This window comes from Catharus ustulatus, chromosome 7 (genome assembly GCF_009819885.2).
Source record: "Catharus ustulatus isolate bCatUst1 chromosome 7, bCatUst1.pri.v2, whole genome shotgun sequence".
In the NCBI taxonomy this organism is placed as follows: Eukaryota; Metazoa; Chordata; class Aves; order Passeriformes; family Turdidae; genus Catharus; species Catharus ustulatus.
This window is the reverse complement of record NC_046227.1, coordinates 31,494,835-31,509,843: the sequence shown is the minus strand read 5'-3', so window position 1 is coordinate 31,509,843 and position 15,009 is coordinate 31,494,835. Positions and strand designations below refer to the sequence as shown.

Here is a 15,009-nt window from a genome sequence, read left to right as displayed (position 1 = left end):
ACAGGATTAAAAACCTTCTCAGGGCTCAGTCATAAAACAAGTAATTCTTAATCCTATACTTTGTCACTGATCGCTTTAAATGAAATTTTTCACTGCAGACAAGACAATTTGAGTACCTTCACCATTAAGAACAATAACAGCCTGAAAACAGGAGAGAGAAGCAAAAACCATGCTCCTGATCTTTAAATTAATTAATTAGATTGATTTATTTTAATTAAAGAAGATTAAATAAAATAGAATCTTTTGACCAAGTAGGCTTTTTTGGTAACCTCTTGAAAGCTGCTGTTTATACAAGAAGAGTTTGTCAGATGTAAGAAGTTGCTTCATAGGATTCATCAGAATGGTTCACTATTAAGGCTACCTGTAATGGGGTCTGATAGCAACAGTTTAAGTTGACATAAATAACAAATACTTGGCTAAATTATTTTAGTTTTCTTGGTTAAGCAGTTAGCCATGCCTTGGTTTTGCTCATATTTAGTTCTTTTACATTAGAAATGAAAGTGCATTTTTAGTGTGGCAATATACATTTACAGGAAGTTCTTGTTGATGTTATTTCAAAAGCTTGATACATCCAGCATTCTTTCATTGTTGTTTTCCTTTGCTGTTGATGTTGGGTGATGCATCAGCTTCCCAGAAATTCTCTGTACCAGTATAAAGCTCAGTACATTTTGGGTTATTAAAACTGGTTCAACTATTTTTGCTTCAGTTTTGAGCTCACTGCTGAGCTTTGAATTCTGACCATAAAGGATTTACTTCCAAGTTCCCAGTAATGGTTAAAACCATTGCATTGCTCATGGTAGGAAAAACCCTCAATTTTATAGCTTTCTGCAGCAGAAATCATGAAGTGGCTACTGTTAAAAATCATTAGTTTGGGGACTTATAGGGAAATCTATTTCAGATGGTAATTTAGAAGCAAGGGGAACAGCAGTAATAGTGATAATAAAACTTTGCTCTTTGGTTAGTATTTTCCCATAAGTCGTTTATTATAGAAGTATGAGAGAATGATAAATGAGCAGGCTTTTTAAACAGTCTTTGGTGGAAAGATATTTTCTTCCTGTTCCACTCCCTGAGAAGTTGTATATCAGTGCTGAAATGGTGCAACAAAAATTTCTGTGGTATCCTGGTACAGATGCATTTTCTCACTGTGAACTGAGGTGGTGCATTACCTTGCTGCTGCTTTGATTTTTGTGTTAAGCTGTGGAAGTGCACACGTGGCCATTGTGATTTATTGCACTTTGTCATGGAACCTGGACCTCAGCCTCACAAAATGAGTGAGCTGGATGCCCTTTGCAACAAAGTGAGCAGGGAAAGAAGAGCAGACAAGGCTAATGAGTGGCAGTGAAGAGGAAAACAGGAGAATGGGGAGCCCAGACTTGAAAAATAAAGCCCAGACTCGAAAAATAAAGAACATTTATGTAGTACACTTGAGGTAAAACATTGGTGTGTCAGTCAGAAGTCGTCAGCAAGCTGAGAAAAGTTAACTGCAGGCTGCTGTTTGGTTTTGTTTCTCCAGTGTGTTCTCACACCATGATATAAAATTGTAACTTATATTTATGATGCATGTACTATGCTGTAGGTCCTTGCAGGAGTGTGTCTCATTTCACAGTTAGGAAACCAGATGAAAATTTCTTTATTCATTCAGCTGCTATAAAACTTGTCTCCTGTATGATTTTGAGGAATGTAATAATATTTTTTAACATGAATAGAAATATTTCAACTGGAAAGAAAATTTCAAAGGAAGGATTTGCTTGCCATAATGATTAAAAGTTTGTTTAGTTTGTCCAATTTTATAATAAAATGGAATATGAAGACAATTTTGGTGGAAACTTATGCTGAATTATTCTGTAGACTGTTCTGAGCCTGAGGAAATTATGTATTCATTGCTGAACATTCATTTTTATCTACCAAAATGTTGGTTTTTCTCTCCGTCTCTCTTACCTCATCCAGATTTATATATTTGAAAATAACATCTACTATCAGCCTGATGTAAAGAGCAGCTCATTGCGCCTGACATCCTCAGGAAAAGAAGGAATTATTTTTAATGGAATTGCAGACTGGTTATATGAAGGTAAGCTGGGCAAATATATCTGTTTATTAAAACAAATGAAAGGTCCTTGTACAGACCCAACAGCACAAATCTGCTCATTTCAGAAAATGCCGAGGGTGGGTTTGCTCCTTTCCCTTCTCATTTTCCTGCAAGATTGCCTTTGTATCTCTTCATTCTTTGCATTGCCTGCTGGTTTGCATATAGCAGTGTTTTCTGAGAAAGATGAATTCATTTCAGACCAGAATGTAGCACTTGGTAGCATGTAAAAGTGAGCAGGGAAAGGGCTCAGTTTCTGCTTTTAGGGACAGCAGTGATGATGCAGTTATAGTTAAACATCCCCAGAGCAGAGGGAACCCAAGTTTGAGTGGGGGATAGTTCAGTCTGTCTTCTACAGCCAGAACCACAGAATGTTTCTCTCTGCACCCAAAATGCTTTTAAATGATAATGGTAAATTTAAGGAAGGAAAAATTTTAGAAAGGGAGCAGATTATCTAGATTGGAACAGCAGCTTAAAATTAATACACATTTCAGCTACTCTCCCTATGGGATTCATGTATTCTTGGTGTTAAATACTCAGTTCCTGAGATATCGAATTTCTGATGTGAGGAGTGTTTTTAGGAATGGTGTTAATGCCTTGCACCACTCAACTTCACCTTAAAAATGATCTATTCACATCCCTAGCCATTGCAGTAGTTATGACCAAACAGCTCACCATGGTTTTTTTGTTTTAAATCTCTACCCAAGTGAACTCTGAAGTTAGAATGGTCATTTGCATCCCTGTTAGATAGTTACCCACTTCCAAGGTTTCCATTAGTGTTTTGAAATGTTTTAATGTGGCAGCACGTTTCAAAACAAAAGAATATTTTTAAAATGGAGTATCATTTTATATGCACTTAATAATCTTAAATTCTAACAGCATAGCATACAAATTGAAGAATTAAAGCAGATAGAGCTCATTGAAGTTGATGCAGTATATCAAGTTTCCACTAAAACAAAGTGAAGTTAATAAGAGTCACGGCCAGGAGCAGCAAAAGTTGTCTAGTTTGGGAGTAGAATGTTTCTGAGGTTTTGTGGGACATGATCCCAAAGCCTTCCTCTTGAAGTCCTAAAGCCCTGTTTAAGTGAAGAAGCTTTCTTTGCACATTGTTTTCCAAGTTTTTTCATCCCAAATGGGATGCTGCAGTTCCTGACTGTCAGAGAGCTCTCTGGGGTCCCAGGATCCTTCTCAACCCCATGGAATTGAGGGTGGGAGGGAGTTCTGTCTGTGCATGCTGGACAGCCCCAGTGTCTGATGGCATGAAGGAAAAAACATCTCCTTTCCCATTCACCTAGAGCTCCACTTTCAGCTGAGCTTTTTAACAGCATCAGAAGCTGAGCAGGCTGAATATTGTCCAGGTGAAGTTGAGAGATTTTCAGTTGAATCGAGCACTCTTCCTCCTTTGACCTCATTTGTTTTCTTTTATCATTTCATGAGTTTGTTATTAACATTTTACCTTTTAAAGCATTTGGGAATAGCTTTTCTTTGTGTGAATAACCTTGTCTAAATGCAAACAGTAATATTTTAAAGCAAACATAATTGTGTTTTTTGGCTATCTGATATTCACCATTCATTCTCAGCCCCTCTCCTGTGTAAAAGGTTTTAGTTATCCAGCCAGGGAGAGAAGCATGACCCAGAATACCTGACTTTGAATGTAGGTCCCAGTTTCATTTCCCCTAACCTTAGATAATTCAGCCCATTAAGCTTCTTCAGAACCCTCAGAATCCGATTAGCAATGTGGAGAGTCTCTGTTGACAGTTTAAGTAGTGTTGTTAGGTAGGCTCCCAAATTAAATATGCAGTCAGGCCTTTTCCCTTTGTACCCTATTCTCAATTAGTTTTCCAACCAAATTCTTCAAATTTAAATACAAAACCCTTACAAAGCAGGCCAACATATCAAATACAAAATGAAAATTCTAAGTCTTCTCACAAGTGGAAGCAGAAGACTTGTACAGGGAGAGTCTGGAATTGCTCAGGAGCTGTACTGGGATTCCAGGAGTTTGGGTTCTGTGCCTGTATTTTTTTCTGGTTTGTTTCTTTTGACTGCGATATTCAATGACAATAAATGTAAGAAAACATCAAGTGACATTCTTGAGAATTGGATTAATTTGGAAAGCAAATAGAATTTGAATAAAAATAAAAGTCTGGTTCAGATTTTCAAAAAGTTTCACTCCAGAGAAATTGAACTTCCCAAAAATTTAAGCTGTCCACTAGGCTAAGACAATAAAATCATAATATTGCACTCTAAAAATGATTACATAAATATGACTCTGTGAAGATCTGCATGTTATCAGGTGCCACAACTCAGAGAAATCAGGTATACTGAAGCTCTATATTAAGAGGAGAAGAAAAAAATTGGCAATCCTAAAAATTACCTCAAACTCCCAAATTATTTAAATTTCTTTAAAATTTAAGTAAACACATGTGTTGGAATGCTATAGAACTAAGCATATATCAGTAACAATCATCTTTCACATTTATTGATGTTAGTGGAAGTATCCATTTAGGAAAATGCTTAAAGCTTGGTCCTTCAATGTTCCTTGTTAACCAACCATTCAATCCAGGATGAAGTGAAATTACTGAAATTACAACAGGCCCATTTCAGGTTGGCACAGGGAGAATAATTTGGTGCTGGCTGAACAAGCTGGACACTGTGTGAGTTTTTTATGGAGCCTAAGGAAATCTGGTTTTGCAGAGGAACTTCTTCATTCCCACATTGCCCACTGGTGGTCTCCAGACGGGGAAAGACTGGCCTTCCTGACCATCAATGACTCTCTGGTGCCCAACATGGTTATTCCCCGCTTCACAGGAGGTCTGTATCCAAAGGGAAAGCAGTATCCATATCCTAAGGTAAGATGAGTGGGGATCCAGCTCCCACCTCCTCTCTGATAATATTCAGCCATGTGGAAAGAGTGCTTCCAGACAGTATCACAGGCTGATTTTATTCATGATGCTTTTCAGGAAATAATAATTACAATTTTTTTTTCAGAAACTATCAGGTTAGAGGGCAGTAGAGAAACTAATTTGGAGTAATTTCATCACTGATATTTGGCTTGGTGAAACCAATCCAGCACCTCAGAGAGAAGGGTAATGCATTTGAAGGTCTGTGTAGGAAGAAGATCCAGCCCCAGCTGCACTGGAGTCTGACACTCTGTGTGCAGAGCACAGAGCAAGAATCTGTGTTCCTTCACAGATACAGAAATCTCAGTAGATTGTGCTGTTATTAATAAATGTGACAGGCTGGCATTGAATAAGACAAGCCACAGTAACATATTTTCATGGCCATCAAAAAGAGAAAAAAAAGTAGAACTATAAGTGTTTTAGAAGATTTAGAGCATGGTTTTTAGATTTGTTTTGGAAAGTGAAAGAACAGCCCAGACAGGGATAATGCCTGAAAATCACTTCTCATTTTCTGGGGATTTTCTGGAGAGGTGCCTCCAGATCTGTTGTTTCATCTTCCAGCTGATCAGTTTATCCAGCCCTTGCGCACAAAGTCTGGGCTCCTTTCTGACAGCTCCACCTAAATGATCCTCCTCTGGCATTCAGGAGAAGTTTATTTTCTTGTTACCTTGCTATTCCTGCTACTGCATTTGGTGATGAACCTTTATTCTTGAACAGACTGTGATTTGGTGATGAACAGACTGTACCAGGTACTATGAAACAATAACATATATTATATAAATAGAATATCTTTGTGCTTTGAAACAATACTCTGAAATAATGAAACAACAGTAATTTTAGGAGTAGTTTATATACTTGCATTGGCAAAAGGCCTTGAGTGACAGAGCAAAGAAAAAAATAAGGAATATTTTTAAGTCAGCTTTTTAAACGAGAAAGGAGTAATTCTATTTCATTAGCAATTCAGCATAAAAGTGATACACAATACTACTTCAGGAATCTCATTAATGAAAAAACATTATCTTTATTTAATGTCTCCATTTAATACAAATTTAGCTACTCGTTAAACATCATTAATTGGTAATGAAGCTGGTGGTGCAGCAACAGAGATTACAAAAAAGATTTGGTCTTTAGTATAGAGTGCAACCATCAGAGAAAATTATAACTAAGATTAAGAAAGCAAATGAAACGTGATTTTGTGAGCACTGGAACTTGCTCATCATGTCTGCGTACATGTCATACACACAGACTGTATTCTTAAAAAGAAAAAAAGAATAACTTTTTTTTTCCCCTAGCAGTGTTAAAAACACAAAAATGCCACTTACTTGTCCTCCATACCACTCAGAAATGAGTGGATGCAGCATTCAGACTTTATTTTGAGATAAGCCCAATTTCTAAAAGGAATTTGTGGGTGGATTTCAGCCTGTGAAGAGCCAAGCACACAACTTTGTCCTTTACTGCAGCAAACCTGTAGAATCAGTGATTTTTACCTTTTCCTTCCAGTATAAAACAGGGGGCAGCCCCACTGAGGAGCACACTTCATTCTCTGTATCCCAGGGGTTATGTGGTGCAATTCCTGTACCATGAAACTGAAACTTGGGGATGGCATGTCTAGGGCAGGGATTGGGACCAGCACCTCCTGCAGCCCTTCAGAGCCTCTCCCAATTCCCATTACTGTCCTTCATCTCAGGAGCATCCCAGAGTTATGAGCTGTGTTATGGGAGAAGGATGATTCCTACCTCCCCATAGAGCCTCAGGATTTATCAGACTCTTCCCAGTGGGTATCCATCAAACTGCCACGTTATTCCCCTGTAGCCACAAGAAGCATTTTGTTTCCCTTGGAGCTGGCCTGCCAAAGCAGCTGGATCCTGGCACAGGCCAGAAATTGAGATTTTCAGCTCAGCAAACAAGGGGAAGAAGACTGAGGGAAAATGGTAAAGACAAACAGAGGAGGAATCCCAGACTGAGGTAGTGCAGCTTTTCAGAAGAAGGAATAGCATCTGGAAAATGCTTAGCTGGAGGCTGGGTTTAGCTGCAGATTTAGAGGCTGGCTGTGTTTTGGGAGCTGACTTCACTGAACTGGGCAAGTGCTGGTCCCTTGCTCTGCACAGGAATGTCTTCTATCAGTAAAGGGTGGGGAGAGAATCACTCAAAACTTCATGTTTTTATCTCTGTGATTCATATGGCTATGAAATTCATTGTTCAGATTTAAGATACTTGGACTTTAATAACTTTTCATTATTTTAAAAAATACTGCATAATGTTAACAAGTGAGTCTGCTTAGCTGTCACTGATTCAGTGCCTCTAAAACTCCTATTTGTTTTTTTCTTTTCCAAAGGCAGGTCAAACAAACCCCACAGTAAAGCTGTTTGTAGTTAACCTGTATGGACCAGCACATACCCTGGAGCTGATGCCACCTGACAGCTTTAAGTCAAGGTATATAATTTAATGGTGAAATATTTTATGGTAATTGTTCCCAACATAATCAGGATGTTAACAGTGGCCACTTATTCACAACTGTTACAAACATTCCTAGCTGGTGTAGCTCTCTTCTACACAAATTGAGGTACTCTAATTTATTGCAGGAATAATTTAATAGTGAATTATGACTTGCAATTATTAGTGTCAACTGGAATGCTTACTGATTGTGTTAGTAAGAGAAATTATTCTGAATGAATTGAGCATTTTGAAATATTTTGTTTCTATTGATGGGCCACTACTGAAAAACATGATAAAATCTGCTGCTGCTTGCTTCCCCTTCATTAATTTAAACAGTGCTATATAATCTGAAAGATTTCTTGCCATCAAGATCAGCATCTTTACTTTCCTTAATGGCATTAAAGTTGAACTTTAAGTGTCAGAAGGAGCAAAGAAGTTAAGAAATAAAACAATGTATAAGAAAAGATCCCCAAGAAAAAGAGAATCTTGAAAATGTTTTCCAGATGTTATGGTTTCACTTGAGGGTTTTCAGATTTGTTCTGCCTCCTCAGCAGATGGAAAGTAATAGTAGACTCAAATATTAATGTTAGGATCTTAAAACTTTTTTTTGTCTTCTTGAAGATGAAGCCGAATCTGTGGAGCATCTTTGCAGTTCTTGATAAAGATATTGCTGTTGTTCAATTGATAAAAGTTCTGGCTTGCTAGTGCATGAGAAGACTGAGTAAATCTATTTAAACCTGGGGGAAAAAAGTTAATTCCTTCTTGTTTTTAACTATTAAGGTACAATTTCCGTGCTGTAAAACTTAGATAGATTGTATAATTGTGAGCCAGTTTTACTGTAAATTGTGAATCTGACTTGAGATTTCAGTAACAGTCTTTACACTGGTCATCAACCCATATATGACCATGTATCTCTCTATATATAGGTATGAAAAATGTGCTTTAAACAGACTTTTCTAGAGTGAAAATCTTAGAAGTTTGTAATGCTTAGGAGTTTGTTTTTTTCCTAAAGTATTAGCTTTTTTAGTAAAAGTAGTAGCTACCTTTAGCAGTCAGTTTATGTCAGTGCATTTCTCACCCTTTCATTGTGGAATTATTAGTAAATAGGTCATGGGAGTCTTTCAGAATTAAATTGAATGGTTCCTTATCACATATGGTTTTAAGGATCTTTCAGGGCAGAAACATTTTAGCAATAGGTATTGTACAGGTCATAACCATTCACTCCCTCACAGGGAAACCACAGAAATGGAAAGGGAAAGGGAAAGAAGGGAAAGGGAAAGGGAAAGGGAAAGGGAAAGGGAAAGGGAAAGGGAAAGGGAAAGGGAAAGGGGTTCTGTTAATTAACCACAAGAATTAACATTCAGATTCTCAACTTGTCCCAAATTGTGTCTGGTGTAGGACCTATGAAGACATAAAACTGTTTCCCTGATTTTTAGGGCATCTGGAAACTTGATGTAAGATTGAATAAATTCAATGAAAAATTCAATGAATAAATTCAATGAAAAATTCATTTTCTTCTTTTAGGGATCCTGTAAAGGTGCTTGGTAATATTTCCCAAGTCGTGTTGAGGCTATTCTGATATAAAGATAGGGATAACACTTGTAAATTTTACTCCTGAAAGTTTCATTCTGTAGAAAAATTTACCACCTACTATGCACTATTAAAACCACAAAAAGACTGGGAGTCTTCCTTCAGATGCATGGTTATATCTCATGTAATTTCTGTTTCCCCCTTGGTGCTTCTATTTCATGTGTACAGTTATGTTTTCTTCAGTGTCAAACATTATTTGGTATTTTTCTTCAGCCCTTTGTCAAAAATGCAATAAGTTTTTCCCTCTTTAAAATGGGGTTGTGAGGAAACTGGAGGAGTGTACAATGGACCCTGAGAAGCTTGGAGACACAAACTCACAACACACTTACACTTGAAGTCCCCATGTCTGTGTATCATTCTGGTATCCAAATGTGAAAATATCTGTTTTGCTAGAAGTCAGATATGGAAACCAAAGGAATCTGTGCCTGCTGGGCTGTTGAGGTGTGTTCTGCAAACACAGCAGCACTTTGGGTGAAGCCACAGTGCACTCCTGTCTCCTGCCTCTCCTGAGTGCAGCTTTGCAGCTGGTGCTGCTCAGCATCTTTGATCTAGTAAGGAGGCTTTTGAATCTATAATTAAAGCCCTGTTGTCAAAGAGTAATGAGATCTCTATCAGTAATGGATTAAAAGCCTAATTATATCCAAGCTAAGCCCCTTGTTTTAAAGGGGTTGAGTTTTTTCCAGACAAGCTCACTCCACTGTTGCACATAACTCAGCTGGGCTGTGAGAGCTGCCAGGGCCAGCAGGGGAGAAGGGAAGGAAATAGCTGGGCTGGGTGACAGACTGTCTTCTCTTGACATCCCCAGCCTGACAGCCCAGCAGGATCTTGGGAGGAGGGAGGCAAATCCTGCACACCACGAGCCCAGGGAGCCTCGTGTGCTCAGCCAGGGACAGGCAGTTTGGCTGATATTATGAGCTGTTTGTTAAAAGAAACAGGAACAGATTGATAGTGAGAGGGACCTCCCTTTTATCCAGATGCCCTGTTATAAAATACTTGTTATTTTATAATTTTGAAGTGGGCTCTCGCTGCACTCTAATATTACAGAACTTATTTTTTTTTGGCAGTAGGACTGGATTATTTTGCAAAAATGTGTGTCATCTGAAGTTATTTGTTGTTGGAAAATACTGGCTTCTCTTGGAATTCAGTGCTTGTTTCTAAGCTGACTGGAAAGTACACAGTTCATGTGTATTGGCAAGCATATGTTTCACAGTTGGTAAAGTTTGTGTATATATGCAAAAATTTCCCAGGGGAGCATCACACTGAAGGACTGAGCCATCCCACTTACATCCCACTGAGCCATCCCACATCCAGCACAGATGCTGGACATTTGGGGTTATTTTCTCTATCCTTTAGTACTGGCACTGCCATGCAGTACAAATTCAGCATTTGAATGAAATGTATATATTGGGTTTTTTTCTAAAATATAGTCTGAAATGTCAATGATCAGAACATTGTGTTTTCAAATGTTTTGCTTAGGGAATATTATATCACCATGGTGAAATGGATAAGCAACACCAAGGCTGTGGTGAGGTGGTTAAACAGAGCTCAGAATATCTCCATCCTTACAGTTTGTGAAACCACAACTGGAGCTTGTACCAGGGTAAGTTGTTTGGGATTTTTTTTTTCCCCCAAAGTCTCTTTTCAAGGTTTCTTCTGCATTTTGTTTTCATATTCAGAAAATGATATTTGGAAATCAGTTTGCAGATGCAGTAGTTGCAAGCTGAATATAATTAGTCAACAGGGAGGAAATGGATGTGAGAAAATTCCGAATGTGGTGAAATGAGTTTGTGCAATTAGCAACTTTGAGTGACACTCCCAGAATCACTGAGCTTTGTTCATTCATTAGCTTTTTGGAAGCTGCAGTTGCTGAACATCATGTACTTGGGATATAGCTAGAGCAGTGACAAGCTTGTGCTCTGACAGATATTTTCAGCTGACTGGTTTCCCCACTCTCCCCCTGCAGAGTTTCATTTCAGATCTTTCTGTCTCTCATAGCTTACATGCACTTAAGGAAAAGGTGTAAAATTCTCATGACTCTTTCAAATTTGATTGCAGAATTAAATAAATTTAGGAAAAAATCACTTGAAAGGCAACGAGGATATTTCATTTTTGAATGTAAACCAAACTGAAATACATTTTTCTCTTTGAATCCAGACACATTCCACCCCTGGACCCAGACTTTGACTTCTGACACTCCTGCACTACATCTCCCCATTTTCTCAGTCAATCTTGCATCTTGAATGCACTTGGCTGCTTTCCCATTCTGAGTCACAATCTCTTCCCAGAACCAGCTAAAAGTATAAATATTTTCTATACATGCTGATATCAGTACCAACAGATGCTCCAAAGCAGAGGGTATAATTTGGCAGTGTGAATGGTTATGAGTGATTAATGTTGGCCTCTGAGTCAAAAGGCTCCCATCAGTGTCTGGTACTGGAGTCAGTCATACTGAAGTGTTAGAGGTTACTTCCAAGCTAATCTTCTTTTGCTGCATGCTTTTCCTCACTCAGAAACTGTGAATGAACCCCCAGAGTGTGGCTTAAGATTGTGACCATGGAGATTTGGTTCCTTTTCACCTGGTTCCTGTGAGCCTTCTGTCCTTTTATTGAGAAAGTTGGTCCTGAACCACTGCAGCTGCTTCTGAGAGGGAAAACTTTATGTGCTCCAAGGTCAATTGGACTTGTTGGAAGGAGGTATCCCTGTAAGAGGGACAGACTGAGAAGTTCCACTCCAGAATACCTGGAGTGCAGCAAAGGACATTTTTAGGGAGTGAGGAAGGACAGGGATGCTCTGTCACCATTGTGAGCACAGCCCAGGCCTGGCTCGTCCTGGAGGGCTCCCACACTGCACCCTCTGGGATAAGGGGATGCTCTTGAAACCACTAATGGATTAGAAAAGGCTAAATATTGTGAGAATTTAGCATTGTATCACACCATTTGAGTTCAGATGTAAACATTTTTTTCCTCCCTAGCATGTTACAAACATCCTCAAAGGAATGTGTAAAACCAACTGCTGCACTAGCTACAGATTTTCATTTTTCAGGCCATATACATACAGATTCTTCTATAGCTAATAAATTTTCATTACTTCACTGTGACTATGACAATTGGCAGAAGTTGATGTATATTTTTTTCCAGCAATGTGTGCATGATATTTGGTTGTTTTGTTTTTGTTTTTTTTTTTTTTCAGATGGCATGATGTGAAATATGAGTATGAACAGTAAAACTCATTAATTTATTTTAATTTTTTTCTCATAACTAATGCCACACTACAACTCATTAAAGCACAGGATTGTGATTTGAAAAGGTCTCACAATTTGAGCTTGATGCTGGCTGCTTGCCCATTGTTGATGAAGGACTTAAAATATCCAGTTGTCAGATGATGCCTAGAGGTAAAAAACAAATAGAACTGCCTGTGTAAAGCTTCTTCACAGCTGATCAGAAAGGACTGAAATGGCATTCTTAGTTCCCCTGTGGTGTTCTACCAAAAGCTCTGAATAAAGCAGCTGATTTGTAATTAAATTATCATTTGTTTCAATGCAAGTGCCAGCAAAGAGATGAGGAGATTGTAACACAATAGAAAAAAACCGCATTAAATAGCTAGAGACCTTTTGCTGAATGTGGGAAATATGTTTTATCTATAGCTATTCCATAAAACCAATTTTTTCCTTTTTTTTTTTGTCTTTTAGAAATATGAAATGCAGTCAGATCTGTGGCTTCCTAAACAGGTACAGTATAAATGCTATTTCTGGGTGCATAATGCTTAATTGCTTCATTGCCATTTTTATTTAACTGTGTGTTATTTTATAAGCTAATAAAATCCTTAGACCTGTGAGGGTTTTGGAGGCAATTTTCTCTTCAGTTTCTGGTCTGCCTGGATTCAGTTCAGTAAGCATTTAGATGAACAGCTGATTAACTACCTAAGTCTGGGATGGTGGAAGACAGACCAGATGAATCCCATTCCAGGCATGTCCTACTTACTGTGATTTGTTTCTGATTTGAAAATGATCTCACCAAATTAAAGCAAAAGGAGTCCAAAGATTAGAGGTCACATGGACTATAATTGGAATGAGAAAGTAAAATATTTCTAAATTCATACCCAGAACAATATGTTTAACTAATATGTCAGCCAATTATTCCACTTTCATAGCTTCAGAAGAAGTGTCCAATAACTGGATGAAGCACATTCTATTTAAACCACATTTCAGGCTTCATTTTGCAATGTGCAAATGAGAAATCATTTCAACAAAAAAAAACCCCTATGCTTTAATAGCAAGCCTTTTTCCTTTAATATTTCTGTGCAAAGCTAGACATAGAGAGATGGTATCACATCAGGCTACAATTTGTGGTAAAACCATGATTTAGAATATCACTTCAATGTGCTTATTTTTTCCATACAACTTTATCAAAATCAGTGGGTGTTAAACATGTCCTCAGTGAGTCCAAACCATTGAAACTTTTGTTCTCCTCAGCAGTAGGAGGTATCTCTGTCATTATTTAGATGTCTGTAAAGGACACTGTCCTGGAAAGTCCCACTGCTTTAGGATTGAGATTACCAAAGCTTTTGTGGTGAGGGAGAGCTGTGCAAGGGCTGTAACCCTTTCTTTAGGGCAGGATTGCACGTGACATGAAGTATATTCAGCTTTAGCCACCACATTTTTGTTAAACTCAGTAGACTATATTTAAAACCTAAGGATGTTTTCTCCAGGTGACTTCTGAGCCCAACAAAACCAAGCAGACAAAAAAATGTAAGCTACTCTTTTGTTAAGAAGCACAGTGAGAAGTTTACCAGACTCACACAGTGCTCCATTTGCAGAATGAAGAGCCTGTTTTCTCCAAGGATGGCAGCAAGTTCTTCATGACGGTGCCGGTGAAGCAGGGCGGCCGCGGCGAGTTCCACCACATAGCCATGTTCATGGGGCAGGTAAGGTCTGCTCAGGTCAGTTCCAGCACAGCCATGTTCATGGGGCAGGTAAGGTCTGCTCAGGTGAATTCCACCACATAGCCATGTTCATGGGGCAGGTAAGGTCTGCTCAGGTGGGTTCCATCCAGCACATAGCCATGTTCATGGGGCAGGTAAGGTCTGCTCAGGTGAGCTCCAGCACATAGCCATGTTCATGGGGCACGTAGGGCTCTGCTCAGGTGATTTCCAGCACATAGCCATGTTCATGGTGCAGGTAGGGCTCTGCTCAGGTGATTTCCAGCACATAGCCATGTTCATGGTGCAGGTAGGGCTCTGATCAGGTGGGTTCCATCCAGCACACAGCCATGTTCATGGGGCAGGTAAGGTCTGCTCAGGTGAGCTCCAGCACACAGCCATGTTCATGGTGCAGGTAAGGTCTGCTCAGGTGGGTTCCATCCAGCACATAGCCATGTTCATGGGGCAGGTAAGGTCTGCTCAGGTGAATTCCACCACATAGCCATGTTCATGGTGCAGGTAGGGCTCTGCTCAGGTGATTTCCAGCACATAGCCATGTTCATGGTGCAGGTAAGGTCTGCTCAGGTGGGTTCCACCACATAGCCATGTTCATGGGGCAGGTAAGGTCTGCTCAGGTCAGTTTCCACCACATAGCCATGTTCATGGGGCAGGTAAGGTCCTGCTCAGGTGATTTCCACCACATAGCCATGTTCATGGGGCAGGTAAGGTCTGCTCAGGTGGGTTCAGCACATAGCCATGTTCATGGGGCAGGTAGGGCTCTGATCAGGTGGGTTCAGCACATAGCCATGTTCATGGGGCAGGTAAGGTCTGCTCAGGTGAGCTCCAGCACATAGCCATGTTCATGGTGCAGGTAAGGTCTGCTCAGGTCAGTTCTAGCACATAGCCATGTTCATGGGGCAGGTAAGGTCTGCTCAGGTCAGTTCCAGCACAGCCATGTTCATGGGGCAGGTAGGGCTCTGCTCAGCCTGCTCATGGCATCCTGCTGGGTATTTGGGACTTTTCCTGTGGCCCAGGCAAACGCCTGGACTTCAGTCGTGTCACAGTCATCTGTCCTGTCCAGGT

The 15,009-nt window shown here is 39.4% G+C and overlaps 1 protein-coding gene across 1 annotated transcript in view; it reads left to right on the top strand.

The window, feature by feature from the left end:
* LOC116998787 (inactive dipeptidyl peptidase 10-like) overlaps positions 1-15,009 on the top strand; it is a 241,969-nt gene that overhangs the window by 195,668 nt on the left and 31,292 nt on the right. Inside the window, 6 exon segments of the mRNA XM_033064890.2 lie at positions 1,948-2,068; positions 4,778-4,932; positions 7,319-7,416; positions 10,486-10,609; positions 12,698-12,736; positions 13,825-13,932. Of these exon segments, the coding sequence (XP_032920781.1) occupies positions 1,948-2,068; positions 4,778-4,932; positions 7,319-7,416; positions 10,486-10,609; positions 12,698-12,736; positions 13,825-13,932 (645 nt within the window).